The sequence below is a fragment of the Emiliania huxleyi genome, assembly GCF_000372725.1.
Source record: "Emiliania huxleyi CCMP1516 chromosome Unknown EMIHUscaffold_204, whole genome shotgun sequence".
In the NCBI taxonomy this organism is placed as follows: Eukaryota; Haptophyta; order Isochrysidales; family Noelaerhabdaceae; genus Emiliania; species Emiliania huxleyi.
This window is the reverse complement of record NW_005200562.1, coordinates 198,963-224,143: the sequence shown is the minus strand read 5'-3', so window position 1 is coordinate 224,143 and position 25,181 is coordinate 198,963. Positions and strand designations below refer to the sequence as shown.

General features: G+C 63.6%; 7 protein-coding genes across 7 annotated transcripts; 3 read left to right on the top strand and 4 right to left on the bottom strand.

The window, feature by feature from the left end:
- Positions 1 to 1,389: 1,389 nt before the first annotated feature.
- On the bottom strand, positions 1,390 to 1,910 carry EMIHUDRAFT_114004 (hypothetical protein; the record flags this gene model as incomplete). Its single annotated transcript, XM_005781298.1, has 2 exons — positions 1,390 to 1,698; positions 1,728 to 1,910. 2 exons carry the CDS (start codon positions 1,908 to 1,910, stop codon positions 1,390 to 1,392), a joined length of 492 nt encoding a protein of 163 aa, XP_005781355.1.
- Positions 1,911 to 3,046: 1,136 nt separating this feature from the next.
- Positions 3,047 to 6,231, top strand: EMIHUDRAFT_114003 (hypothetical protein; the record flags this gene model as incomplete). Its single annotated transcript, XM_005781297.1, has 12 exons — positions 3,047 to 3,253; positions 3,319 to 3,373; positions 3,439 to 3,549; positions 3,819 to 3,946; positions 4,004 to 4,108; positions 4,666 to 4,695; positions 4,765 to 4,780; positions 5,092 to 5,147; positions 5,310 to 5,414; positions 5,600 to 5,611; positions 5,894 to 5,914; positions 6,142 to 6,231. 12 exons carry the CDS (start codon positions 3,047 to 3,049, stop codon positions 6,229 to 6,231), a joined length of 936 nt encoding a protein of 311 aa, XP_005781354.1.
- Positions 6,232 to 6,723: 492 nt separating this feature from the next.
- On the bottom strand, positions 6,724 to 7,287 carry EMIHUDRAFT_234459 (hypothetical protein; the record flags this gene model as incomplete). Its single annotated transcript, XM_005781296.1, has 1 exon — positions 6,724 to 7,287. The coding sequence occupies one exon, from the start codon at positions 7,285 to 7,287 to the stop codon at positions 6,724 to 6,726; it is 564 nt and encodes a 187-aa protein (XP_005781353.1).
- A 2,846-nt stretch (positions 7,288 to 10,133) lies between these two features.
- On the top strand, positions 10,134 to 11,598 carry EMIHUDRAFT_234457 (hypothetical protein; the record flags this gene model as incomplete). Its single annotated transcript, XM_005781295.1, has 3 exons — positions 10,134 to 10,998; positions 11,072 to 11,183; positions 11,349 to 11,598. The coding sequence occupies 3 exons, from the start codon at positions 10,134 to 10,136 to the stop codon at positions 11,596 to 11,598; spliced, it is 1,227 nt and encodes a 408-aa protein (XP_005781352.1).
- A 2,621-nt stretch (positions 11,599 to 14,219) lies between these two features.
- Positions 14,220 to 15,683, bottom strand: EMIHUDRAFT_234454 (hypothetical protein; the record flags this gene model as incomplete). Its single annotated transcript, XM_005781294.1, has 3 exons — positions 14,220 to 15,099; positions 15,222 to 15,499; positions 15,606 to 15,683. 3 exons carry the CDS (start codon positions 15,681 to 15,683, stop codon positions 14,220 to 14,222), a joined length of 1,236 nt encoding a protein of 411 aa, XP_005781351.1.
- A 5,655-nt stretch (positions 15,684 to 21,338) lies between these two features.
- On the bottom strand, positions 21,339 to 22,031 carry EMIHUDRAFT_234452 (hypothetical protein; the record flags this gene model as incomplete). Its single annotated transcript, XM_005781293.1, has 3 exons — positions 21,339 to 21,375; positions 21,536 to 21,792; positions 21,936 to 22,031. 3 exons carry the CDS (start codon positions 22,029 to 22,031, stop codon positions 21,339 to 21,341), a joined length of 390 nt encoding a protein of 129 aa, XP_005781350.1.
- A 1,248-nt stretch (positions 22,032 to 23,279) lies between these two features.
- On the top strand, positions 23,280 to 25,066 carry EMIHUDRAFT_234451 (hypothetical protein; the record flags this gene model as incomplete). The annotated part of the gene is made up of 3 exons (XM_005781292.1): positions 23,280 to 23,459; positions 23,599 to 23,869; positions 24,921 to 25,066. The coding sequence occupies 3 exons, from the start codon at positions 23,280 to 23,282 to the stop codon at positions 25,064 to 25,066; spliced, it is 597 nt and encodes a 198-aa protein (XP_005781349.1).
- Between the last annotated feature and the right edge of the window lie 115 nt (positions 25,067 to 25,181).

Below are 25,181 nucleotides of genomic sequence, written 5' to 3'. Positions count from 1 at the left end.
CATCGGCCTCGAGCTCTGCTCCACCAGCTCCTGCCCGGGTCACATTGCCGTGGCACCAATTCGCCTCCCGCTTCCCGACTCATGCGCTTGCGGCACTCCACCAGCAACTGGAGCCCGTTGGCAGACAGTTGCCGGTGCATCATCAGCAGCAGCTGTTGATGCTGCAGAGGCAGCAGCGAGCCCTGCTGCTCCACCTCCTCGACGCTCCACATGCCACACCCTCCGCACAGCCAAATGCTCCGAATGGCTTCACCGCCGCTGCCGCTGCCGCCACCACGATTCAGTGCGAGCAGCCTCACGACTCTGCCGGCGCGCCGGAGCCGCCATCATCCTGCATCTCGTCGCCACCGTCGCCGCCAACTCTGCCGTGCGATCTAACAGCGAAAACGCGGCAGAGTCAGCCGATCCACGTTGCGGTGCTCATCATCGGGCTTGTGTCCGTGAATCTGGCGGATCTTGGAGAGGAGCACCGCCTCATCCACCTGGCTGCTGTGCTCGCATGCCTGGTCTTGCTCGCCCAAGTGACACTTGCTGCACGTGCCAGTACGAGGCTCGGGTGCATTCTGTTGACAGCGCACGGCGGCGTCCAGCTCGTCTGCAGTTTTGTCTCCTCCATCTCTGGGCATGAGAAACTTCTCGCGAAGGGGGCTTCTCTTGGAACGGCAGGAATTGCGACTGGCTACGGAGCGGTGGGCGTCTGGCTCGGTTCCCACCACCAGGAGGTCCTGTCAATGCGGGAGAAGGTTGGGACCGCCTCTGTCCTAGGGACGGTGTCTGTGCGCCTGCCTGAACTGGCTCCGTCGCACGGAGGACATGCGAGCACTGCTCGTGCCGCTGAGCTTCAACCATCTCAGCTTCTACCTTGGCTTCTTCTCCTCCTTGGGTGCTGAGCGAGCCCGACTGACTGAGCTCCTCCAGGGGGCTGCACGCCAGCTAGACGGCACAACTGTGTATTGAGGCCGGTAGTCGTTAGAGTACAATGTACCCGAGGCGGTTCCGCGAAGTGTACCTTCCTATGCCGCCGTTGGCACCCCAAGCACCGCTGTTCTTTCCAGCCTTCCGCGTTCTCGCTCACGAGCTCCGAGTATTAATGCCACCTCTCGGTCAGCCTCGCCGACGGGTCGGCAGGAGCGCTGCGTGGGGGAAGCGCGCGTGGCCCTCGCGAGACTTCTATATAAGTCTGTGGCAGACTCTGCTCTCTGGCGGTCTGGCGCAAAGGTTAATGAAAAAAGAACCACCAGAAGAACGCGGACCTCGCGCCATTCGCAACTGAACCGTTCACCTCGCCCTCCGTCCTGAGCGTCATAGACTGGACAGACATGCCCTCTCGGAGAGGGGGGCTAGAGAAGGGGGCCACATCCACGGCCACAAGCACCATCTCGAGCCTGGTCACGCTGCCTTCCGCGCCCCCTCCCAGTCCCGGATCATCCGGCGCAGCATGTTGGGGGTGAGGTATGGGTGGTTGGGGGTGAGGTATGGGTGATCGAGCTCGCCGCCGGTCAGCGGGCTCGTCGACTTGGTCGCGAGCCAGCGCTCGATCGCCGTCCGCTCATACGACTGCCCATCGGCCGCCATCACCGGGTCGCTCATGACCTCGGTCGTGATTGGGCAGATGAAGTCGGCCGGCGGCTCCTCTTCTCCCTCAGGCGGCGCCTCCTCCGCCGGTGACGAAGCGCCCTGCCGCTCGGCGACTCGCGCCTGCCCCCCGCCGCACGCGTCGCCCCGACATCCAGCCTCGCGCTCTCCTCGAGCGCCGCCGCCAACTCCGCCTCCTCTCCCGCCGCCAGCGCTGCCTCATCCTCGGGCTCCCGCGACGGCCCAGCGCCGCCTCCGCCGCCCGTCCCCTTCTTCTTCTTCTTCTTGCCCTTCTTGCTCTCCTTGGCGCGTGATTTTATGAACAACAACAACATACCGTCACCAGAAGGGGCTACAAGCACTTTCAAACTTCATGCACTTCTTCACACTTCAGTCTTGATATCTAGTTTACTCAGTAAGAGCAGGTGGCTACACTTGTGTGTTTGAGGTCTGGACTGCCCTGTCTGTTTGACGGCTAGTTGGATGAGGAGGGGGAAATCGGCTACCGAGCCCTCGGTCTACTCTCAGTCTGATCACTGTCTGAGCAGTGGCCTGAGGCCCGGCCGCGACTCTACACGGGGAGTGACAAGAGGTCCTCACGGACAGAGGTCCTCACGGACAGAGGTCCTCACGGACAGAGAGGTCCTCACGGAACAGTCAGGCCTGATCGGGGGCGAGTCCCTTGCGCCCTGGCCGCAGCTCACGCCAAGGTAAGCTAGGCCAGCGCCGCCATGAAGGGGCCACCCTCGGGTAAAAGAAGATAAGAAGTAACACAGAGCCAGAGACCGTCTTGCACCGCATTCACATACGTTGAGAACATGTGCGTTTGAGGAGAGATGGCAATTGACATCTCACCATAGAGAGATGCAGGTCGGTCCTATCTAGCAAAGTATCTAATATGGCGTTCCATTTCACAGTGGCACAGCTCGCGTTACACAATCTTGATTTTGGTCATTTGCGCCATTTGTGTCTCTCGGTGCCTTCCATCCAGAGGCAGCCGCGACCCCGCCGAGTGGACGGTGGCACACAGCAGGTGGCGCGGCTCTGCGCGTCCTGGGGAGGTACAAAAGTGTCGCCGCCAAAGGCGACTCGACGCCGCTGAGAGAGATCGGAGATCAAGCTCTGACAGGTCGCACGCCGCTCCTTTGTTTGACGCCGACGTGACTCGCCCGTGCAGATCACATCAGTACACGGTCTCGACACGCTCGGTACGACGCCTGCGACTCGTCTCGGGTCAGGTGGCACGACGCTCATCGCGCCTGCCAGCGCTGCCTTGCAGGTTGCCACGACGAGGTCGAGCAGCTTCTATACGCTCGCCCAGCCTTCCTTCCTTTCCATCCCATTAGGCAGCCTGGGAACGGTGGCGATCAGAGGCTAGGCCTTGAGGGGTGGTGGAACCACATGTCACGGCCACTACCGGAGTAGCCACCTGCCCCCAAAGATGTTGAACCTACCCATCGCCGGCCCAACAATGCAGTGCCTGCGACGCCGTCCTAGCGCCGGGCGGCGCCTATTCTCGACCGCTCCTTTACCAACACCCGGCACGCTGCCGACGTCCAGCGCCGCGTCCGCCTCGCTGCCCAGCGTCGACGCCTCCGTGCTCACCGACGCCGACATTTCGCGCTTCAATCAGGAGAGTGGCACAGCCGCACTGTCACCTGGCGTGACCGGCTCCAATGTCCTCGCCGCTGCTATTAGGACGGCGCCATCGTCCTGCGCGGCACGTTCGCGCCGTGGGTGGAGGCGATGCGCGAAGGCGCCGAGGCGAACCTCTCCGACCCAGGCCCGTCGCTCTGTGGTGGGCTCACCGAGTCCCTTGTCGGAGCCTCGCCTCAGCCGTCTCGGGACGGCTTTCCCCCACAGGCCCGCTCTGCGACGAGCACGCCGCCGCCGCCGGCACCGGAGGACGCTTCCACGACGACCAGTTCCTCTGGCACCGCCACGCCATCTTTGCAGACTTTGTGCTCCGCGCGGGTGAGAGCAGTGTGGCTCGCCGGCGTCTCTGCTCTCACCCTTCCCGCTCGCCCCTTTTTTTTGGCCCCCCCCCCCCCCCCCTCTCCCGCGCCTCCTCTCGCCGCCCCCGTCGCAACCGCGCTCTCACTGTGACAACCGCCGCCGCCCTGCCTCCGCCTTGCTCTGCAGCGCCCCGCCCCACCTCCCGCTCCCACTGCTGCTGCTGCTGCCACCCTCGCCGCCGTCGTCGCCACCTCCGCCCACCGACGCGTCGTTGCCACTCACCTCAGGCGCGGGCGCCATCGCCGCACGTGCAATGGGGTCGCGGACGGCGCAGTCAGAAGCTCGGCCAGTCGTTGGTGAGAGGCCGTCTCGTCACGGCTGCTGCAGCCCTGTGGACAGGCAAAATGCGCTCGAGGTGCAGGCCAAAGGGGGTGTGGACGGCGTCTCTTCACAGCCATGTCGCTGTGGACAGGCGCACATCCTCTACGACCAGCTCTTCGTCAAGGAGCCGGGCACCGCGGCGCCGACCCCACGGCACAACGACACGTCCTACCGGCACAAGACCCGTCCTAGACCTGTCCTGGAACCCTTTTGCAGGCGCCGACCCCGTGGCACAACGACACGTCCTACTGGCATTTGCGCGGGAAGCAGGCGCCTGCCAAATGGTCTTAGTAGTCCCTTCATTCTGATCTCATGATACGGAGGAGAGCACCAGCATACGGATGGGAAGCAGGCGCCCGTCGCCAGCTTAGCGGGGGGTGACCGCTGCAGCAGAGCCACAGTCACTTGCTTCGGGGGCGGCAGGCTCCGGTCGGTCTGGCCGTGCTATGCTGGCTATATGGTGTGACAGGATAGCACATGCACACTCCACATGGCATGTGCTTGCTCCTGCCGCTGTCGTGTGATGCGATGTGACGGCATGTGTCACACACCACCCACCCCTGCCCTCGCCACACTGCCCAGCTGTGAATAACTGCCCGCTCGCGAGGTCTCGGAGAAACTTAGCACCTACGTGTATGTCACACACTGCAGGTCTGCTCGGTCTGGCTCGCCCATATCTCCCCAGATCTCCCCAGATCTCCCCATATCTCCCCATATCTCCCCATATCTCCCCATATCTCCCCATATCTGCAGGTCTGCTCGGTCTGGCTCGCCCTCGACGAAGTGCCGAGGGAGAGAGAGGGGCGCGCGGCTGTGAAGAGCGTCTGTTCACGCGCCTCCGGCTGTGAGCAGGTGCCGAGGGAGAGAGGTGAGTGCCGACACACGGACAGACACGACGTGATCTCCCATGAGCTCTGATGCGCTCGTGTGCGCTCAGAGCTCAGTCTACGATGACAGGCAGCGTGCAGGACGCTCTTGGAGCTGTCTCGGGTCGGAGCATGTCTGTAGGCCTCGCGTATGTCAAAGGCCCGCGCACTCGGGGCGGCGGCATGGTGCAGTCTTGGGTAGGGTATCGCTGATGAGCAGTGTGCATTGCAGGCTCGCCTCTAGTGGGTGCTCGGCTCCATTCTTGCTGCTAGTGCTCTCACTTTATGACATCGGTGCTGTGGTGCATGACAGGCTCGCACACTTGGGGCCTGACGCACCGCATCACAAACTTCTCCGGCTCGGACGAGGTCAGAGACGCTTCCGGGACACTTCTGAGACACTTCCGAGACACTTCTGAGACACTTCCGAGACACTTCTGAGACACTTCCTGGCCGAGATGTAGCCGAGATACTGCCGAGATAACTTGAGATACTGCCGAGATAATGCAGATACCTCCGCCCCCCTTGCAGGTGGACTCGCGCAACGTGTACCACGGCGCAGAAGGCTACCCGCCCGTGCCGGACATCGACGCGGGCGTCGCCAGCGGCCAGTACGAGCTGCTCGGCTGGGACATGGTGCCGAGAATGGCCGCCGAGATACGCCGAGCCTCGCCAAGAGTACTCGCCAAGAGTGGCTCCACCGCCCCGTTCGAACCCTCCGAACCCTGCGAACCTCCTCCAAACCTCCTCCAACCCCCCTCCACCCCTCCTCCAAACCCTCTCCAAACCCTCTCCCGAAGCTTGTCCGATCCTCCCTGCAGGCGCCGGGCGACGTGCTCCTCTTCTACTCTGCGATGATGCACGGCGCCCCAGGCGAGCCGAGACACAGCCGAGAGGCAGCCGAGTGGCAGCCGAGAGGCAGCCGAGATTACTCGAGATTCTCCCACGCCGCGATGGCGCAGGGGATGTGCCGTGGGGCTCCTGCCTGTCAGGATGCGGAGATGCGAGGGCTGCGCTGGACCCCTGCCCTACCACCGCGCGTGCGTGTGGAGAAGTGTGCCTGACCTTGCCTGCTCGGAGCCCGCAGGCAACCCGGCCAGCTCGACGCGCCGCAGGCGTGGCTACGCGACGCGCTGGTGCGGCGACGCAGTCTTGCCTGACGTCTGGTCTGGCTCCCTGCGAGAAGTGACTGGCCGCCCATGTCGGTGTCAGGTGCGGCGACGACATACTCTTTGACGAGCGGCCCGGCACGATGCACCGGGCGTGGAAGGAGGCGGGCGGCCGCCCTGCTTGCCAAAGGAGGAGGGGGGGGGGGGGGGCGTGACACGGTTGTCTCACCAGCGTGGCGTGTGACTGCAACCAGGCGGGGTTCGACTGCGGCCTGGCGGCGGGAGAGCACATTGGCTGCTCGCTGCACCCAGACGTGCTGCACCCCTCGGGCAATCTCGAGTAATATCGGACAATCTCGCTGCATCCAGACGTGTTGCGCGCGCGAGGGGTGGGGGTGGGGGTGGGCAGCTGCCTGGGTCAGGGCCCGCGGGAATGAGGAACAGAGACGCGCAACATTGGCGAAGTTCTCTCTTCCGAGTGAGCCCTGAGGGAGAGGTATTTTAGCGCAGTTGATTAGCAGTCACGTGTTGTATAGTTGTCTCCTTTGTCGAATGTGCCTTTTCAGCTAAAGCCCGCGTAGAGAGTATCTAGATAGAAGATATACGTACGCCCCGCGCGCTTTATCCGATTTTCCCCGCTCTCTCAACAAAATGCGCCACACAAGCACAACCCCGAGCCCAAGACGCACACGCACAGACAGTTGAGAAGGGAGAGACAGCACGCAAAAAGACTCAATCGAGCCTTTGCGCGCGTCCCGGAACGCGAGTTGACTCGTGTGCAGCCGTGCTGCCAGCGTGTTGCGTGGCGTCCACATCCCGTCGGACCCGCGCGGGGGTCAGGCTATCGACGGGCGGCCACGCAAGAAAAAGGAGGACACGTCGGCATTGCGGTGGACGGGTGCGCTCGCCAGCTGCGCCTGCACTTCGGCGAGGGCGTCAGGCTTGATCTTCCACAGACTGAGCGCTCCCCGGTGGGGAACAGGCCGCCTCAGCGCGCAATAGGCGTCAATCACATTGCATATCGGGCCGGTGGCCCAATGATCCTCGGCGCAGTCGGAGTGCTTGAGGCCGCCACAGAAGTGGACAGCGCCAACGATGACGCCGTGCGGAAGCGAGCACTCATCAGGGAGGCAGGCGCCGCCCATCCGCGCGTGAATCCGCTTCGCGTCCTCGGCCGCCAACTTTCCGACGCCAGTGTGTAGCGCGTACCAACCTGGCTTGATACGAAAGGGCCGGTTCTCCACCCGCTTCTGACCGTTGAGGATGCAGTGATTGTACAGCGCGCCCTTGAGCGTCAGCCCCCTGGTCAGCGCACTTGCTTCTGAGGCCACGGCAGGTGCGGCGTTGGCGACAAAGGCTTCGGCCTCGGTGGCCGTGTCGTCACGTTTGCGCTTGCACATGGACCTGCTCGCTCGAGCGCAGCTCTCGATTCTCCCTTGCTATAGTTCGCGGCTGGCGGCCCGCGCGCGTTTCAGATAAGAAGAAGATTTAACCTCCCCCCCCCCCCCCGCTATGAGATAATCCGAGCGGCCGCCGTAAATAAAAGCGCGCTCAGGACGGCGGGTCGCGGCAAAAGACTTGGCTGGGCCGCCCATATGCCGGCCGGGCCGGCTCGCTAGGCGTATGCGTCTCTGGTACTGCGGCAGCGCGGCGGCCAACTCGTACTTTCACATCTCCGACTCCAACCCCCTCATCACCACGCATTGCTACACCACTTCCTCCTCTGGGCGAAAGGAGCTCGAAGAGTCGGGCGTCACCGTCTTTGACTCCGAGGAGAGCTGCGCATGCCTCCCGACGCCGCCGGCGCCGCCGCCGCAGCCGGCGAGGCCGCCGCCGCCGCCGCAAAAGATCTTCTTCTGCGGCCGGCCAGGCGCGCACCCTCCCCCAGTTGCACCAGATGTAGAGAGAGGCGTCTCGCACGTGCATGGGCACCCGCGGCTGCCGCAGCCTGGGCCGGCATCCGGATGACTTCCCAAGCTGCACCCATCCGTGCCTCCCCCCTTGCAGAGATCTGGCCCCTCTTTGAGGACGAGCAGCTGCTCACCAACACGTGCTACGCCTCGACCAAGCTGCAAAAGGAGCAGGTCATGCGGCTCGGCGTCAATGTGTAACGACTTGACAAAGGACGCAGAGAGGAACCAGAAAGAGCACGAGCTGGCCGAATCGCTGTCAACCGGCGTTGGAATCGAATGGACTTCTATGGACGCCGGGAGAGAGTTAGCGGAGCGTTCCACCTGCATAGCACGTCTGCGCAAGGGACACGCCCTCCGAAACGATTCGGACTGCGCAAGGGACACGCCCTCCGCCTCTCTCGGGTTTCTGCAAGGACGCACGGTTCCTGACGGAGTCCTAAATTAGTAGAGCAGTCATCTCCAGATGGGCGACGCACGAAGGCCGAGCATTCTTTTCCCGGGCACAGCCTTTCGGTTCGTGAAGGGTCGGTGCGTGTCGTGACCCCCTGGAACACCCGTACCCCCGCACCATCTCCGTTGCTCTCGGTTGCTTAACCTTGCCACCACCGGGAGCGGCCAGGGCTTCATAGACTCGGTCGAGAGACCCCAGATTGGCATCCATGCCTCTCTGGACAGGGTGGCCCGCCACAAGGACCCCAGGAATTGCGACTCGCCGCTTTCCTCCCGCTGTGATCTTGTGTGAGCTCTGTGTCTTGATTGAGCAAAAAACCTCACTGCGGACCAGCTCTCAAGAAGAATTCTTAAAATACAAGCCTCTCTCACACACAGCACACTGGCACGACAAGGGCGCGGACTGGCGCGGACTGGCACACACACCGGTAGGTAGGTAGGTAGGTAGAAAGGTGAAGAACAGACACCGGCTCACCACCGGAGCGTGCGTGTGTGAGTGTGTGTGTGTAGGCGCCAGGTAGGTAGGTAGAAAGGTGAAGAACAGCCAGGCTCGGACTGGACACCAACGCGGTATGGGTGGACGCAGGACAGATGATGACGACACGCACGATCGACACACAGACACAAACAAGCTCACAAGACACACAGGCGTGTGTGAGTGAGTATTCTTGATACGAAACCACGACGACACACACCAGTCGACTCGCATCGGTTGCCTCCATGAACGGCGGAGCTATTCTCGCGCCCACACCACACCTGGCTCAAAACGTGGACACGCCCATAGCTGGGGACACTACTAGGTCACGCATGGCATCACAGAAGTTTTGTCTCTGGGCCCCGAAAGGCATCTCTAGCAGTGTCGTTACGCATGCCCCCTCCCATCCTGGGCGCATGCGCCTCACGTCTCGCCAGAGCATAAGCCCTTGGCGTGTGGCGAGACGAGTTTTTCGCCATGCAGCGAGCAGCAAGCCGCCCGACACACACACACACAGGTAGGTAGGTAGGTAGAAAGGTGAAGAACAGCCAGGCTCGGACTGGACACCAACGCGGTATGGGTGGACGCTGGACAGATGATGACGACACGCACGAGCGACACACAGACACAAACAAGCTCACAAGACACACAGCCAGCGGGCTGCCACACACCCTGAGTCGGCGTACACATAACTCAAGGCCATATCCTCCCTGTCGCCCCCCCCAGCACTCCACGGTGCCAAGAGAAACAAACAAGGGCACAACGACATAACAGACGACAGGAAGTGACATGCGAGGCTAGAGCAGGCTTGCTCTACCTCCAGCAATCTCTCCGGCCGGCGAGGCACGGACGAGACCGTGTGTGGGGTCTAAGTGAGGTGTCTATGGACGCTCTCCTCACGGGCTAGCTGCCTGCGGCTAGCCCTAATCTCGCACTCACGGACAGTGACAATCAAATGGGTGAGTGTTTGCGAGCAGAGGCGCGTGGGCTAAATCTAGGCCGCACGTCGTGGCACTATGACGAAGTAGACGTGCGGCCGCAGCGCGCCCGCCGCAGGCTCGGCGGTGCGCGCGTGTTAGCGACAAAGTTGCGGGTGGAGCCATGCCCGACTTTTCGAAGGTGAGGCCTCTGCGACGAGTGCCAGCCGCGCTGCGGAGCCACGCCCTTCGAGCCGCGTCCCGTCGGCACTGTCCCCGAGTGGTCCCGCCTTGGCGGCACACACACACACACACACAGGCGCCGCAAGAAGAAAGAAGAAAACCATCGCTCGCCATCCACTTCGCCGCGGCCGGGCTGTGTGCTACTAACCCCACCATTCCAACCCCCACCATCCCGGCCAGCCCTCTCCGCTCACACGACTGCATCCCATGGGCTCGCAGGCTCTCGCCGTCCGCCACGTTACGGCCGTATGTCGGAGATCGACCTGATCAGCAGCCTGCTCGACAAGGTTGCCAAGAAGCAGCGGGTCGACACCGTTCCCCAGCGCCTGGACGAGATGCTCCAGATCCTCGACTCCTGGGAAGACTCGGGCACTGACGACGACTCTCGCGCTGCGGCGCTCGCCTCACTCGGCAGCAAGCTCGAGGCGGTTGGCGTGGCGCAAGGAGAGAGCTCGACGGCGCGCGAGCTCGAGTCGTCGGTGCGCAAGCTGGGCAAGGCCGTGTGCAAGGCCATGCCCCAGCCCACGCTGCCGGACGTGCCGCTCGACGACGGCGCGCTGGTCCAGGTGCTCTACGTGCACATGCTCTGCGCCGGACGGTTCGACGTGGCGCTCGCCCTCGAGCGGGAAGCCGCCGACGCGATCGCGGCGCCGACGCTGCAGCTGCGTGCGCCGCTCGAGGCGCTGCACGCCGCCCTCTCCGCCTTGCGCGCTCGCGATCTCTCGCCGGCGCTGGCATGGGCGGCGGACCACCGAGAGCGGCTCGAGGCTCTCGGGTCGCGGCTGCCGTTCCTGCTCGCGCGACTCGCCTTTGTGTCACATCTCGAGAAAGGCGAGACGCTGGCCGCCCTCGCGCTCGCTCGGGAGCGGTTGCTCCCGCTCGCGCTCGGTGAGGGCTGCCGCTCCCCCCGGGGCAAGATCGAGCTGTCGGCGACGGTGCTGCGCGGTGCGGCGGCGGGCGAGTGCGCGCACGGGATCGCAGCTGTGCGGTCTCTGATGGGCTCGCTCGCATTCGCGCCGGCGCTGCGCGGCTCGCGGTATGAGTGGCTGCTCGAGCCCAGCCTGGCGGAGGAGGCTTGTGAGGCGCTCACGTGCGAGGCGCTCGCGGCGCTCGGTTTGCTCGACGAGCCGCCGGAGACGCCTGAAAGCGAAATCTCGGGCGGGCGAGGGCCTTTTCTTTTGTCTAGGCCTGCCGCGCGGGTCTGCCCTCAGCTCCTGCGTGGCGGCGGGGGAGGCGGTGCTGCCTCGGCTGGTCAAGCTCTCCTCCCTCCTCGGCCCCAAGTTTGTCGACGTGTGGCGGTCCGGCAGATAGATAGATACTGAGGCGAAGAGAAGAGCAGACAGCGGCTCGGACTGGGCACATGCGCGGTGTGGGTGGGGACGCGGGACAGGAGAGGACGGCACGCTGGAGGGACACACAGACTCACAGACTCACAACCGACACTCAGCTAGCTTGGCTGCCAGGTCGGGCGGCGAGCTCCCGGTTGAGCTCGAGCTGCCCCCGACGCACCGCATGCACCACTCCATCTTTGCGTGCCCCGTCTCCAAGGAGCCGACCACGCCGGGAAACCCGCCCATGCTGCTGCCGTGCGGCCACGTGCTCGCGCTCGGCTCGCTGACGAAACTCGCGCGCGGAAGCCGCACCGTCCGGTTCAAGTGCCCGTACTGCCCGGCCGAGGCCACCACCGCGATGGCCAAGGTGCTGCACCTTTAGCGACTTCTCCGAAGCCTCCTCCGCAGGCTGGCAGCCGTAGCGCAGATAGACGATCCTGTGGAGACCACTTGTGCGTCCAGCCGCCCCATTCGGCTCGGCCTTCGGCCTCGCGCGTTCGGGTGCACCCTGTCCGGAGTCGACGTTGAGCTTGAGGCTAAGAGACATGACACAAACACAAGTCTTGTGTTTGTGTGCAGTTTTGGGGGGTACTCAGAGCAATCCGGCGGGGGCATTTTCTAGCGCAACCAAACAAAGGATACAGGGAGAGAGAGATCGCCTCACATCGCGCCTCTTCCCAAGATTGTTCGGAGCCTAGAGCCTTGGGCCAGGTACCAATTTTGTCGAATTTATTTCAAAATCTGCAGGCGCGGAGCGCCTGCGAAAATTTTGAAGAAATTTGCAGTCGGGCCTGATTTTCATCAAGAACAAGATCTTTCAAATTTGCGGTGTGGAGTTGGGGGGTGGGTTAGGTTATAGGGTTATTAGGGTTAGAGGGCTAGGGTTAGGGTTAGGGTTAGGGTTAGGGTCAGGGTTAGTCTTGTTGTGTTTGTATATGCCAGCGTTGCAGAGTTCTGCGCTGGGATCTGGCCCCAGCGCCGACGAGTAAGACTCAGCACCGCACGCTGACCCCACCAAATGCCGCCTCAGGGCGCCAGCCACCTCTTACACGCGGCCGGCGCCCTCTGACTCGCGGCAAAAGGGTCGAGCGAGCGGGCAGAGTCGCGATGTCTGCGCACCCGCGTGCCGATGGGCGGCGCACGCAGCCGAGAGAGGCCCTGTCGCGCCGCCAGTAGCGTTCCGCACTCCCCACGCCACCATTTGCCGCCTCAGGGCGCCAGCCACCTCTTACACGCGGCCGGCGCCCTCTCGCGGCAAAAGGGTCGAGCGAGCGGGCAGAGTCGCGATGTCTGCGCACCCGCGTGCCGATGGGCGGCACACGCAACCGAGAGAGGCCCTGTCGCGCCGCCAGTAGCGTTCTCCTCACTCCCCACGCCACCATTTGCCGCCTCAGGGCGCCAGCCACCTCTTACACGCGGCCGGCGCCCTCTCGCGGCAAAAGGGTCGAGCGAGCGGGAGAGTCGCGATGTCTGCGCACCCGCGTGCCGATGGGCGGCACACGCAACCGAGAGAGGCCCTGTCACGCCGCCAGTAGCGTTCATCACCCCCCACGCCACCAATTGCCGCCTCAGGGCGCCAGCCACCTCTTACACGCGGCCGGCGCCCTCTCGCGGCAAAAGGGTCGAGCGAGCGGGCAGAGAGTCGCGATGTCCCTGCGCACCTGGGTGTTCGCCGCCTATATGCTCTATCCTGTGCCAAGACGGACACGTTTTGACAATCAAAATCTACCTCAAAATTTGCGGCCGCCCCTCGAAATTTGCTGATCAAAATTTGCGGTGGCCCGGATCGAAACCTGTACTTTGGCCAATCGGAGCCATGGCAACCACTCATCGAGCGTGCTGTCGCTCCCATAGCCATACACCAAGGGTGCTCCTTGGAGCCCTTGGGAGTGACGAGGTGGCCGATGAGGCTGCGAGGCATGTGGTTCACGCCCTCGAGCACGAGCTTATCACCAATGTGGGACCAGTCAGTGCGGCATCGCGCCATCGACAGCTCTGAACTGCGCCTCACCACTGACCGGGAAAGCCGCCAAGTGGGCCAGCACCGGTCGCACATTGTGGCAGCAGTCAGCAGCGCATGGATGTCTGATAGCTAGAGCAGCAGCGTCAGGGTCGCAGGGTCGGATCGTGTCAAGCCTCTCGCCCGGCCGGCCGCGTGCAGACATCGGCCTGTCTGCTGTTTGGAGTGATCTGTCGGCGGTCAGTACGACCGATCAGGTTGGAGTTTTCTGATGATTGGAGGGGCTATCTGTATGTACTCCTCGAGATCTCTCCAAATCTGCCCTCTGATCAACCGTGATCATTCGGGAAGTTGGTGCTAACGGAGACTAACGGAGCCGGAGCCCCGTTTCCGCACTGCTGCGCGCCGGCGCACGGTGCCATGGGTGACTCGCTGCGCCGCGAGAATGGAGGCTGGCCACCGCACGTCCATTATCAGCTCTCGATGCGCCGCCCGAGGACACACGACCTTCCGGGCGTTGTGTCCTTCGACGCGGGCGCAGGACGCCTTTCCCGACCCGCGGCTCGTGCTCGGCCCGCTGTACAGCGGGGGTTGCGCGGGCGTGTGACGGCGAGGGCGACTGCGAGGGCGACTCACTACCTCTGGTAAAGCCGTAGCACGGTACGAGTGTAGAGGGTGTTAAACGAAAGGGCTGTCGATAAACGTCCCTCGATTGCAATAATAACCACGTTCGAGTGTGGCTGTCTAGGCCGACTCTGGTCTCTGCCGGGACCGTGAGAGGCGCCGCGGCGAGGCTCGAGCCTTTAGGAATTTTGAGTTTCAGAATCGTTACGAGCCCGGCCAGGAGGCCTCTACCTGGCCTCTACGGGACCCCACTACATATGCGCACGCGCGGTCCGCTTAGACGTAGCAGCCGTTTTTCGGCAGCCCCAGGCCAGCAGTCATCAGAGCGCAGAAGGCACGCCAAGCCAAGTGGCTCGGGTCGGCCCAACAGCGAAAGCGTGTGAGCACCTCCACACCCCATGTCTCGATTTCTGAGACCTCTACGCCGCAAGCGCCTTATGCAGCGCATAGTACTCCTTGGGCTGCAAGTAAAAGTCGCCGCCCTTTCCGTCGTACTCCATGAAAAGCGCAGTGAGCTTCTTGAGCGGCCCCTCACCGAAATCATTCGCGACGGCCTTCTTGGCTTCAGGCAGTGAGACCTTGCCGTCGCCACTGCGGTCGGCCTTCGTAAAGGACGCGAAGGTGCGCATGAGCGACGAGAATTCGACCAGCGAGAGATAAAAGTCTTTCGTCTCGTCTGCCGCGAGGAAGAACTCGGCGACCGTGTTTGCGCGCCTTGGAAAGCGCGCGACGAGCAGCTTCTTGGCCTCCGGCATCGAGACCTTGCCATCGCCGCTCTTGTCAGCGTCCGCATACGCGGCGACCGATTGCCGCAACCCGACGAGCTCCGGCAAGGAGAGGTAAAAATCGCCGTCTGCATCGGACGTCAAGAAGAAGGTGGTCGGGATCGTCACCGCGGCGAACTCGGCTGCGAGGGCCGCTTTCGCCTCCATCGCGCTCACCTTGCCGTCGGCGCTCGTGTCGACCGCAGCAAACGAGGCGAGGCATCCGTGCACCGCCTCGTACTCCTCCCGGTCGAGATAGAAGCTGCCGTCGTCGTCCGACGCCAGGAAGGCCTTGGCGACATACTTACCGAGCTTTGGGAAGGCTGCCTCGAGCGCCTTCTTCGCCTCGGGCATCGAGACCTTACCGTCTCCTGACTTGTCGACAGTCGCGAAGGCATCCTTTGCAGCCGCCGCCCTGGTGTCCTTGGTATCCGCATCCGGAGGCCCAGCCTGCTCCGGAGCTCCAGCCTGCTTCTGCGCGGCCGTGCGTCCGGCTTGCTCGACGAGCAGCCCATCGTCGAGGGTCGAGCAAACACTGGATTGGCCAAGCAAAAAAGAAAAAGTAGAATCGAATAATGCGCTCTCAAAAATCACAGAAAATTTACAAGCGCTCGCGGAGCCGAGCCACGCGTCACGCAGCAGCCCTGAGGTGCTCACGCCTTGATGTCGTATCCTTCATACGAGCAACCCTCTTGCGAGACGTCGAGCATGTTGGCCACCGAGATGCCGAGAGAGAGGAGCTCTGCCTTCATCTCCTCGACGAGGCTGGCGGGCGGGGTCGGCTCGCGCGTGAGGATCCACAGCCCCTCGTTGCCGCCGACGCCGTCAAAGTCAGCTGCGTCCACCTGCGGCAGCGAGCAGCCGCCGTCGCCCTGCGGCACCGTCGGCTGGCCGCCGATGACCGCAGCCGCCGTGTACCGTCCCTGCTCGTCTGCCTTGAGGATCACGGGCCAGTACGGCCCCGCGAGGCCGTTCCGGAGGAAGCACGGCGCGACGGCAAGCTTGTTCGTCGGCGGGTCAATCAGGCCGCGCGGGGTTGACCGGGGAAGGGGCACCGTTCGGCATCGTCAGTGGGTTGGCGATCGCCGCCCCCTGGTTCGCCTGGTTGTACACGGACATGACGAGGCCGTCCCAGGAGGGCCCACCAGTCACGTGAGTTAGACCCCAACTGACTCCAGCTACCTTCCCAGGCTCCGTTAGTGCCACCTCCACCAAGAACGCCCGCCGGCGGAGCGCCACCCGTCGCGCCCTCGAGCGATCCCGGCCCCGTCTCGCTCAGCTTGCTCGGCTTGTATGATGTAACATACTTCCGGGCCGGTGTGCGGGGAGCGAACTTTAACGACCGCCCAGAAGCTTTCTGAGCGAACCAATCGGGCCAGGATCATCAGCATATGTCCCCTCCACAACATCGTGTCAAGGCCGCCTTGAAGTTAAAGAAATACGTACCTTCAACAAGACGAAGAGGGGAACAAGCAGGGGGAGCAACTCGCCTTGTCCGTGCTGCCCAAGCTCGCGCTCGCGTGGACGCGAGCCATACGGCATGAGGGCCTGGTGGCTCCTCGCCTTCGCCCGCTTCGCCGGTGCCGCGCCTGACCTCGTCTTCCAGGACCGGCGCAGCATCGGCACCGCGGATCGGCGCGCTTTCCCGCTGTTTGCTCTTGCGCTGCTCTCCACCGGGGCGGCTGCTGTTCCGGTCCTCCGCGGTGCAGGTGGCGACAAGGCCGATCGCGGTGGAGTTGACGACCAGAAGCCCGCTCGCGGGACAACGTTCGCACCCTATCCAGGGCTGCTTCCCGCTCCGCCTCCTCCCGCACCCACCGACGAACGGCTGCTCGAGCTCGAGGCGGCGAATGCGGAGCTACAAACGGCGAATGCGGAGCTGCAAGCGCGAGTAGCTGCACTGGAGGCACAAGTGCAGCGCGCGGTGGATGCTGTGCGCGTCGCAGTGTCGTCGGGCCCCCCGCTGTTCATGTCGGTGTCTGCTGCTGCACAGGCGGAGGTAGAGTCGGAAGGAGAGTCCGATGATGATGCCGACGACTGTGCATCGTCAAATCGTCCTTCATGCTGGGACTCCGTCGCGATCAACGATCTGAACAGCATGGGCAATGAGATTCGTTTTCTTCCCAACGACTTTGGCCCAAAGCGCGACAAAGAGGGCACAATCGTGCGTGACGCTGATGGAGAGCCAGTTCGACATGCATACCCCAAAATGGCTGCTGGCAGCTATGCCGTGCTGGGCAGCATCGGGATGGTTGTCCAACTCGTCCACGCTGGACCAAATCACGATGGCACCCTGAGCGACGACTGGGCCGGCATCGTTGTCAAAGGCGCAAAGTCGATGGTCCCTTTGCTGGGCTTGATCAACCCTGCGCTCGGCCTTGGCGTCGGAATACTCTTGTCCCTCTTCACCCCCAGCAAGTCGGGCGCACGCGCCGCCGAAATGCTAAAACTCTACAACCAGATCATGTGCCACCTCCGCCCGCCGCCGCCCCCGCGCCGCCTCTGCCGACCGCACTCGCCGAGCGACGCACCCCCCACCCTTCTGGTCCCGCGCGGCGCAGGGACGAGGTGCAGGTCATGATCGACGACGCGCTAGTGCAGGAGAACCTGGCGGGCGCATCAGTCGCGATGGTCTCGTGTCTTTGGACGTGGTACCAGAACCCGTGGTACATCACCAATGCCCCAGACACGAACGGCACGGCGAGCGAGGGTTTGACTTCGGGCGACTATTACACTTGGTTTATGGAGCGGACGAGCGACTTTGATCAGAACGTGCGCAACATCTTCAGTGCCGACTGTCTGAACTCGCAGTTACAACCAGAGTTCCCCCCAAATGACGTTTGCAAGGGATTCTCCGCGGTGCACTGCTCGTGTGCCCATGTTGCCATGAGCACAGTGCCCAACCACGCCAGCGCACTCAACCCCGCCCCCCCCCCCCCCCCCCCGAGCAGGCGGGGAAGCTGCTTCAGCAGGTCCAGTTTGCACAGGCCCACATGCTTACGTTCCAGGCAGCGGCACAGGTTGCACCAAACGCCATCTTGGCGCAGCAGCAGGCGCGGAACTCCTATGCAATGCAGCAGTTCTACGCCAAACTGCTCGCCGCCTCCCTGACCAACTGGCTGACCTATGCCGACAAACTAACATGCAACTACGACTATCCTGACAATTGGGGCAAGTATCAGGGTTTCTCCTGGGACGACGATCAGTCGAAATGCGAGCAGTGCTTCGCCGACCTCACGGATGCCGCTTCTTCAACGTACCGGTATACGGGAAAGACGGTGACGCAGACAACGGGCTGCACGAGCAGCTGCTTTGGCATGACACTGCACGAGCAGCCCTCAGACATTTGCGAGGGCACGTGCGATCAAGAAGACTACCGTGGGCAAATCCGAAGTGGCCGCCGCGTTGGAGATGGTCGCGCGTGCGACAACTCCGACTTTGAAAAGGTTACCGGCGGCTGGATGGCGGTGGCAAAGCCTGAGCTTTTGCCGCTCGTCCGCGCCTTCCAGGTCGCGTTCACCTCGGCAGAGGAGGCGAGTGGCAGGGCATGCGCGTGCTCCCCTGCGCTTTATGGTCTGTATGAAGAGATGATGAACGCGTCGACGTGCCAGACCATCTGCCGCGCCGACATTCAGTGTGCGGCTTACGAGTGGACACTTGTGGGCGAGCCAGAAGCAGACCACGGGGCAATGGTTCTCAACTACTCCTCGCCCATCAACGGCACGTGCAGGCTCTACGACTACAGCTGCGGCTCGGCGCCCGCGCCGGACCCGTCGTCTGTTCCTCCGCCGGTCGACGAAATGGGCTACGATTACAGCTACGATTACAGAGACTGGTACTACTCTTGCGATGGCGATCTTCCGTGGTACTCTTGCGTGGATCCAGCTGAGTGGAGTTCCGAAACGTTACAGCATGCTGTGACTTGCTGCGAGGCGGACGGCATGCCCACTGCTGGCGATATGTGCTGCCTTCAATCCTCGGATGACTTCTCCTCCTGGCTCGGATGCAAATACTTCGGAGGGACGGGTTCCTGGCAAAGCGAGTGTAGGTGCATAGGGGGCTACAAGGTATGCAAGGGAGACGGTTGGAGTCCCGAGGGAGTCCCAGGGAATGGTTGGAAGGCACATTGGTATCTTGCGAAGCCATGCCTCCACGCCTCCCCGACGCCTCCCCCCAAGTGCTCCGGCGAGACGTGCAGCGGAGAGAACGACGAGTGCGATGGCGATCTCGTATGCGGTCGCTATTCCAACAACCCCGATGACCACATCTGCTGCGAGTGCTCGAACGGTCAGTGCGAGCTTGATGGCGTCGCCTGGTGCAAAAACCATGAGGGTGGTGAGTGCAGCGGAAACGACAATAACTGCCAGGACGGCCTTGTGTGCGGCATGAGCGCCGACAGCAGCAGCGGCTACCAGTGTTGCAACTTGCCGGCTGTCAGCAACGAAGACCCGAATGGCGTTGCGTGTCCTCGAGGCCTCGTTGTGAACAACGGACGATGCGTCGCCGTGTGCGAGGACCTCGATAGTGACGCGCGCTTCACCAGCATTGGACTGCAGTACTGCGTGAACGCCACCTCCGAGACCACCTTTGAGCACACCTCTCTGGAGCAGTGCAAGGCCTTCTGCGGCTCTTCATGCAATGCGATTACGTGGGGCACCGACTGCAAAGCCAGCGACTTCACCTGGTCTGGCGGCAGCAAGCCCATCCCTTACTGTGACGACATGGGGGACGCGTCTTGCTGTGTGCAAAAGAGCCCGACGACCACCAGCTGTTCGGCAGCTGGCCTCCTGGACAGCGGCGAATCGATCTGCCCCAACGACAAGACTTGCAACGAACCCTCCCCCATCTGCGCGAAGACCGATTGCAAGAACTACCAGAGCTGCGCCCCGAGCGTCATCTGGCGTACCGACGCCGCGAACTACACGACGTACATGAAGGACCTCTCCTCCTCTATCACCACGCAGGACAACAGCAGTAGCTGCACCTTTGTGCAGTACGAACTGACAATACTGCCGGCCCCGCCACCGCCCCCACAGCCGCCACGCTCTCCGCCCTTGGTGCCACCGCCGCCGCCGCCGCTGTCGTGTACATTTGTAATCACCGCGACGCGGACGGCCGGTAGCATCCTGCAGCTCTCCGAGCTACGGCTCTTCGAGGGGCCCACGCAGCTCACCGTTGCCACGATCAGCGCCCCCGATGGCGACAGCCCTCCCAATGAGGAGATCTCCAACCTGGTCGACGGCGACACAAGCACAAAGTGGCTCGACTTCCGGACCTCGGGCAGCCGCAAGGTCATCTTCACCATCGCCGGCGCACCCTTCATCACTCGCTACCAGCTGTACACCGCCAACGACTACAAAGAACGCGATCCGACGTCGTGGGCGCTCTCCTGTGATGATGGGACGGCGGACAGCGTCTCCTCCTTCTCGCCTCCGGACGAACGGTTCACCTCATACGGGCTTGGCGACATATCCCGGCGGATTTAGTTGCGAAGGGTGCCGAATGCCTTCAGTGGCCACACCCTTCTGAGTTGCGTCCTCTGGCAAGGACTATGTAGCATTGCCGAGGCCTTCTCCGCCTTCGAGGAGACAGTGTCACATTGCCGAGGCCTTCTCCGCCTTCGAGGAGACAGTGTAACATTGCCAAGGCCTTCTCCGCCTTCAAGGAGACAGTGTCACATTGCCAAGGCCTTCTCCGGCGCCTCCGAGGATAGATGACTAGCAACGCGAAGGACGCGGAGCGTTTGCGCTTCACACTGTGGTTGGAGTTCACCGACGCCTCGTCGCGATGTCCTTCCTCCAGCACAAACTCCAGGAGGGAGCGTTCGCGCTTCAAAGTCGTAGTGGCGCTGTGTTCTCTTAGCTTAGGGATGAACGTGTGTGCGCGCCTCTCGCTCATCGGACTTTGCTGCCGCGTAGACGCATTCGGTGCACGGTTCCCATTTGGAGCGGTCGTGTTCGCAACCCCGTCTAGAGTGTAGAGGTAAAGCAAAGTGGCGGCACGCGTGCAGCACTGCCAAATAATAGTACACACCAAGAGCCGCGCGTCAACAGACAACACCACTCGCCTCCGAGTCCCAAGTGAGAGCTATCTAGCTGGACGTTTCAGTACACCCTCGCCTTGTATTTCTTGTCCCGCCTCGGCGGGCGGGGGCGCGCTCTCGGCCGAGCTCTGCAACGAGAGGACCGCCGCGATGGCCGACCACAGCGGCTCGGAGGCGCCGGCGGCTCGGGCGGCTCTGCGGGCGGCGCGGGCTGCGTGCTGCCCGCCGCCTGCTGCCCGGGCAGGCAGCGTGTGAGGCAGGAGAGGAGGGCGGCCGCGTCGGGGCGCTCGGGGGGCGAGAGGCCCATCGCGCGGAGGGTGTCGGCGATGTCGGCAAGCCACCCAAACAGGTCCCGCAGCGGGGCGAGGAGAGGATGCCACACGTTTCGACGACAGCGCGCAGCAGCGGCCGCATGCGCGAGACATCCGAGGTATCGACGTTGGTTTGAGGCCCCCTTCCCGTATCCGCCTCCTTCTTTGGACTCCCTCGGCCACCGTGGGTAGGGCTATCCTCCTCGGGGTCTCGGCGTCAGGCCCCTTCGGTCCGCCCCCGACCCCGGGCGGCCCCTCGGCTTTGTCCAAGTTAGCCGCCCCCCCGATTCTCCCCTCCTGTCTCTGTCGTTGCTCCCAGAAAGTTTGCTGCTTCTGGAACGGCGTGAGCTGCCCCAAGCCTTCCGGGAGTGGGGGTGAGGCACTCGACGATGACCAGGTCCTCTCCCTGCACCTCCACGGTCAGAACCGTGTCCCCGGTGGCGGCAAGTTGAACAGTCTGCGGCTCGGCCGGTGAGGCTGCGGCCGCGGGAGGCCGGGCCACCGCAGGCGACGGAGCCGAGGCTGCGCGGCTGGATTGCGGCTCGTCCGGCGAGGATGCGGCCGTGGGCGACGCGGCCATGGACGGTGCTGAGCCTGAAGACGGAGCAGCCGTCAACTCCTCGTCGCTGTCTGGAGCCAAGGCGGCGGCGGCGGTGCGGAGGAGAACTGGCATCGAGATGGAATGTGTCGCTCCCGCCGCGGCCGGGCTATCGGCGCGAGAAGAACCGGCGGAAGAGCAGCGGCGGGCGGCGGGAAGGAAGGAGCGGAAGCCGAGGAGCAAGTCGGTGTGGCCGGCGAAGAGGTCTTCGACTCGCTCGATCAGGGCAGAGATGCTTAGAGTTCGCACTTGGTATTGCTTGAGGGCGTCGAGGTACTACAGGGTGGAGACGGCAGGTGGTGATTTGTGGGATTGTGTCTGCTGCGGCCGGCGACATGGTCCTGTGTTTGTGGTGTGCTGGGAGCAGGCGGCGAGTCCTGTGTTTGTGTTCTGGGAGCAGGCGGCGAGTGTTTGCGCACCAGACTGAAGACGTAGTCGCCCAGCCGCGCTTGCACTGCGCCGAGGTGGTTCTGCACCACGGCTCGATTCGGTGGCTCGTCGACGCTGTCCGACATCGGCGTGGCCGGAGCGGGCCGGAGAACGCAGACACAAGTCGGTATTCGGAGGGTGGCGGCGTCGCAACTTCACGGCGGATATGTAGGGAGCGCGGCCGCGCGCAACCTTCGTCACAATGCCAACCGCGCGCGGCCGTCGACCGGCAAGCACACGCCTCGACTCGGACACAGTGTTCCGAGGGCAAGGGAGAGGGGCTGGCTCCTAGCCCGAGAGGAGAGCTTCCGAGACCCACTACATGACCACGCACGCATCATCCCGCGGCCTGGCGGTCGGCGGGATTGCAATCAGTCTTCGCGTGCCGCCTGTCGTTCGCTCGGGCGCCTTTGGGCGTCGGGGTGGCGAGCAGGGGACGCGGCTCTGAGCGCCCAGCGACGCGTGCCGGATGGAGTCCGGCCGCGGGTGATTAGGGAACTTCGCTCAGGATGTGTGGCAGTCAGTTTGGCTGAGTGTCTTGTCTTGTGGTTCTGTGTGTCGCTCCTGTGTGACCGTCATCGCCCGTCTAGCGTCCACCCATACCGCGTTGGTGTCCCAGTCGTTGGTCGGACTGTGTTTCGCCTTCCCATCAATCAATCAATCAGCTAGTAAGGTAAGGTAAGGTAAACTTCTCCACACACACGAGGTGGTGGGGCAAGGGGGGGCAACCCTCGCATCTCCACGTCTAACGACAGGAGCCCCACGGCATTTAAAGTGCAAGGCCCGGTGCGCGTGGGTGAGCGGTGTGTGTGTGTGTGTGTGTGTGTGTGTGTGTGTGTGTGTGTGTGTGTGTGTGTGTGTGTGTGTGTGTGTGTGTGTGTGTGTGTGTGTGTGTGTGTGTGTGTGTGTGTGTGTGTGTGTGTGTGTGTGTGTGTGTGTCACGTCTCTGCATCCTCTGCCGGTTCCTCCCGTCGCCTCTCTCTTCTTCTTTGTTCGAATGTTTATATCCTCATCCTTTGACGCATGGGGCCACTCCCGCGAAACTCGTGAACTAGCCGGGGCAGTCGGAGAAGGGGCAACTCCGTGCACTGACGGTCGGCCGCCAGAAAACACGCCTGCGTGGATCGCGTCACACCAATCGTCGCTACCCAACGCGGCGAAAGGATATCCCCCGCACTTGGAGCCAACTTCGTTTTTTCGCCAGTGCGCGCCAGTCCCATGCCCAGTGTTGTGCGAGGGAGTTTTGTTCTAAAATTCGTTTTTTTCCGAATTCCAACGTCACCGCCTTGGTCCGACGTCAGAGGCCCGCCCACAAGGCCAAAGAAGCAGCCGAGATGCCTTCCCTCTCCACGTTTGGCCTCACGACGCTGCTGCTCGGTGGCGCTTTTTCCAAGGAGTGCGTAATCAAAGACGTCGGGAGGAGGCTGCCATGGGCACCGGGCTGGTCGTTCAAGCTCAAGGATTGCACCGTGCTCTCCCTGAGCGACGCTGGCCTTGGTGACTCCGGAGTCAAGGTGCTTGCTACATCACTGGCCGATGCTCCGAGCGTCCTGGAGCTGAGCCTGATTAACAACGGAATCGGCGACGAGGTGCGCCAATGGTCACGGCCACTCACGGCCACTCGACGCCTCACACCGTGCCTCCGCCGGACAGGGCTGCGTCGCCCTCGCCGACGCGCTCTCCTCGCCTGGCTCGGGGCTGGCGACGCTCTACCTCGAGAACAACGCGATCGGAGACCGCGGCGCCATTGCCCTCGGCGCTGCGCTCGAGCGAAACACCGCCCTGGAGACGCTGGGGCTACTCGGCAACGAGCTGACCGGCGCTGGCCGTGCGGCGCTGCAAAAGGCCGGCTTCGCCGGCTCCGGGCTGTCCCTGCCCGGCGCGGAGGACGAGTACCAGCGCCTGGGCAGCAACGGCCCAGCGCGTGTCAGCGCGCAGCAGCAGCAGCGGCAGCAGCAGCAACAGCTTGGCAGGCTGGCGGACAAAGCAGCGGCGGCGGCGGCGCGGCCTCCTCCGCCAGCCCCTCACCCGCCGCCCCAGACCGCCCCTCCGGCGTGCCGCGCGATGTGCGGCCGCGCGACTTGCTTGGAGATGCGGCGCATCGGACAGCACTGTGAGGAGGCTGCCTTGCTCTGCGGAGACGCGTGCGCAGGATGTTGCACCGCCACGTCGCCGCCAGCACCTCCGCCGCTGCCGCCCGCTCTGCCGCCGTGTGTCGACACCGTCGCAGGCTGCTCTCCGCCAAATCACTTCCTAGACACTTCCTAGACACTTCCTAGACACTTCCTAGACACTTCCTAGTGATGTCGCAGGCTGCTCTCCGCCGACAGCCACGCCTTCTGCCCCTTCCTTCCTCCCCCCCCATGAGCGCTCTCAGTGTGGGCTCCTCAGGCTGCTCCGACGACAGCCGCGGCGTGTGTGCCGCCGCGCCCTCTCTTGCCTCCCGCGTCTGCCGCGCGACTTGCGGCGTGTGCGACGGCTACGGCGTGCCGCCCGAGGAGGCGAGGCGTAGCGCCGTGCCCGTCGCGTGCCCGGCTGCGTCTGCCCCACCCAGTCTCCCACGCACACTCGGCGGATTGACACTGCGGGTACCCCCCAGCGGGTACCCCTTCACACCGGTGGACCTCGGGGGGTGGTGAGGAGCCCCGACATCCGTACTGGGGGCCTGCACATATGCCCCCTCCCCCCGCGGTGGAGAGGACTCGCTCAGGCCTACCATACCTCCATAGGATCGAACCCAGTGTGGGTTCGGTCCCGGGGGGAAAATGGTAGCCCCCCCCCCCGACGCCTCAATCCCCTAATGGTTTGGGTCCCAGGGGAAGCCCCCCCCCCCCCCCCCCACCTCGCCCCTCTCACACACACCCGCCACACACACCCGCCACACACACCCGCCACACACACCCGCCACACAAACACCCGCCACCCGCAGGCCGGCGGCGGCTGGTGGCTGCTGCCCGATCAACCAGCCGCCACAGTGCGCGGCTTCGCGGGCGCGGTATCAGCGCGGGCCCTCCTCTCCGCGGCGCTCGTGCTCGTTGCCGCCGCTCTGCCGCTCCTCGTGGCGGCGCGCGTGGCGGCACGGCGTCGCGATGGCGTGGCGAGGCTCGAGAGCTTGCACTGAGGAGGGAAGAGTCGAGAGGGCGGCGGTGGTGGTTCGTCGCTTGCTGCCGGGGGCAAGAGAGTCCTCGCGCCGGCAATCTATGGGGGCGAAGAGGCGCGCGTAGGCCCGAGGCTAT